We start from the raw sequence: 1,438 nt of genomic DNA on the forward strand, positions 1-1,438 counted from the left end.
CAGGCAGGTGTGGCCTGGCTCTGCCTGCAGATGGGCAGGGGATCCAGCTGGTGCCTCCCTGGCTGCTGCCTGCCCCTGCTTGGGCTGGAGAGTACCGGGTTGGGCTCTCCCTCCTTGCAAGGAGGGATGGTCTTTTGGGCTCTGCTTGGTGCCTTGTGTCTGTATCTCCTCTCTGGATGCTGTCGCTCCTGCCTGTACCCCCTCCTCCTCTGTCTTCCCCTTTGCAAACTCTGCCTGGTCACCCCCTTCCCTGTGCCTTCAATACCCTGCAGGACACTGTCACCCGTTGGCCTTGGCCTGGGGAAGCTATCTCTCCCTGCTTCCCACAGCAGCATTGACCCTCAGTGATGCTCACGGGTGTTCTCACCCCCACCGTTGCCTGTGGTCGTGCCTTGGCTCTCCTCCTTCTGGGACCTTCTTCCCTTCCTTGCCACGCCCCAGCCCTGGGCCGAGGAGGGATTCACGGGTGCTGTTGTGTCCCCCTCTCTGCTTGTTTCCCCAGGTGTGTTCTGAGGCTGCTGCGCCCGGGAACCGTGCACGCCCACGGAGGCTGTCCCAGCCAGGACTCCGCTTTGCCCCTGCACGGCCACCCCCTGCCACCCCCTTTCCCCAGCACCCTCTGGCTCCGTGGGATGCGGCGGGGTGGGGGGGGGCACGACAGGGCTTGTGTCTGAGCAATATCCAGGGCACCACGAGGTGGTGGGGAGGGTGATGATGGGGTGCCAGAGGGGAGGGGATAGTGGGGGGGTTGCTGTAGATTAGGCTGCTGGGGGGTTGCTGGCAGTAGGCAGCGAGGGGCAGCACAGCTGGGCTCAGCCAGTGGGGCTGGGCTCTGCCCCCCTCCTGGCTGTAGCCCACTCCTCCTTGACCCCCTTCTGCTTACAGAAAATAAACCTGTTTGCAGTAGCTGGTGCCTGGGGGGTGTCTTCAGGCTGAGGGCTGCAGGGTGGTCTCAGCTGCGCTCATCTAGCGGTTGTGGGGTGCAGGCTGTGCTCCTGCAGGGCCCTGTGCCCCCCTGCCCTTACACACACAGTCAGAGGCTAGGCCTGGCTGCAGCTACACAAATGCGACACAAGAACTTTATTCACATAAAGATACAATATTATATTTCTCTAGAAATTTCTCTTCTGCTTGAGTGACAAGCCAGGGGCCACACAAAGGGAACCTGGGGCTGGACCACAGAGTCTGGGGACCCCTGCCCACTCCTGCACCCCATATGGGCACAGGGAAGGGAGCTTATGCTAGACTGCCAGGTTGGGGTGCAGAAGGATAGCTTGGGGGGAGCCCCACAGCCATCTCCTAGCAGCATCCTTTGCAGGGAGTAGGACTCGTGAGCTCAGTCCCCTCTGAGGCGTCAGTAGGTGTGATGGTTTTCTGTGCCCTGCATGCAGAGGGGCTGAGCCCTGTGTCCCTGGGGAGAGGGGCAGGGGGGGTTGGG

The 1,438-nt window shown here is 62.0% G+C and overlaps 1 protein-coding gene across 1 annotated transcript in view; it reads left to right on the forward strand.

Annotated features, from left to right (window-relative positions):
* The window catches only part of DNAJB2 (DnaJ (Hsp40) homolog, subfamily B, member 2), a 5,236-nt gene extending 4,562 nt beyond the window's left edge, over window positions 1-674 (forward strand). The window contains exon 9 of the mRNA XM_009996272.1: window positions 503-674. Within this exon, the coding sequence (XP_009994574.1) occupies window positions 503-674 (172 nt within the window). The remainder of the gene's footprint in view (window positions 1-502) is intronic.
* Window positions 675-1,438: the final 764 nt, after the last annotated feature.

The sequence above is a fragment of the Chaetura pelagica genome, unplaced genomic scaffold (genome assembly GCF_000747805.2).
Source record: "Chaetura pelagica isolate M959 unplaced genomic scaffold, ChaPel_1.0 scaffold3, whole genome shotgun sequence".
Taxonomy (NCBI): Eukaryota; Metazoa; Chordata; class Aves; order Apodiformes; family Apodidae; genus Chaetura; species Chaetura pelagica.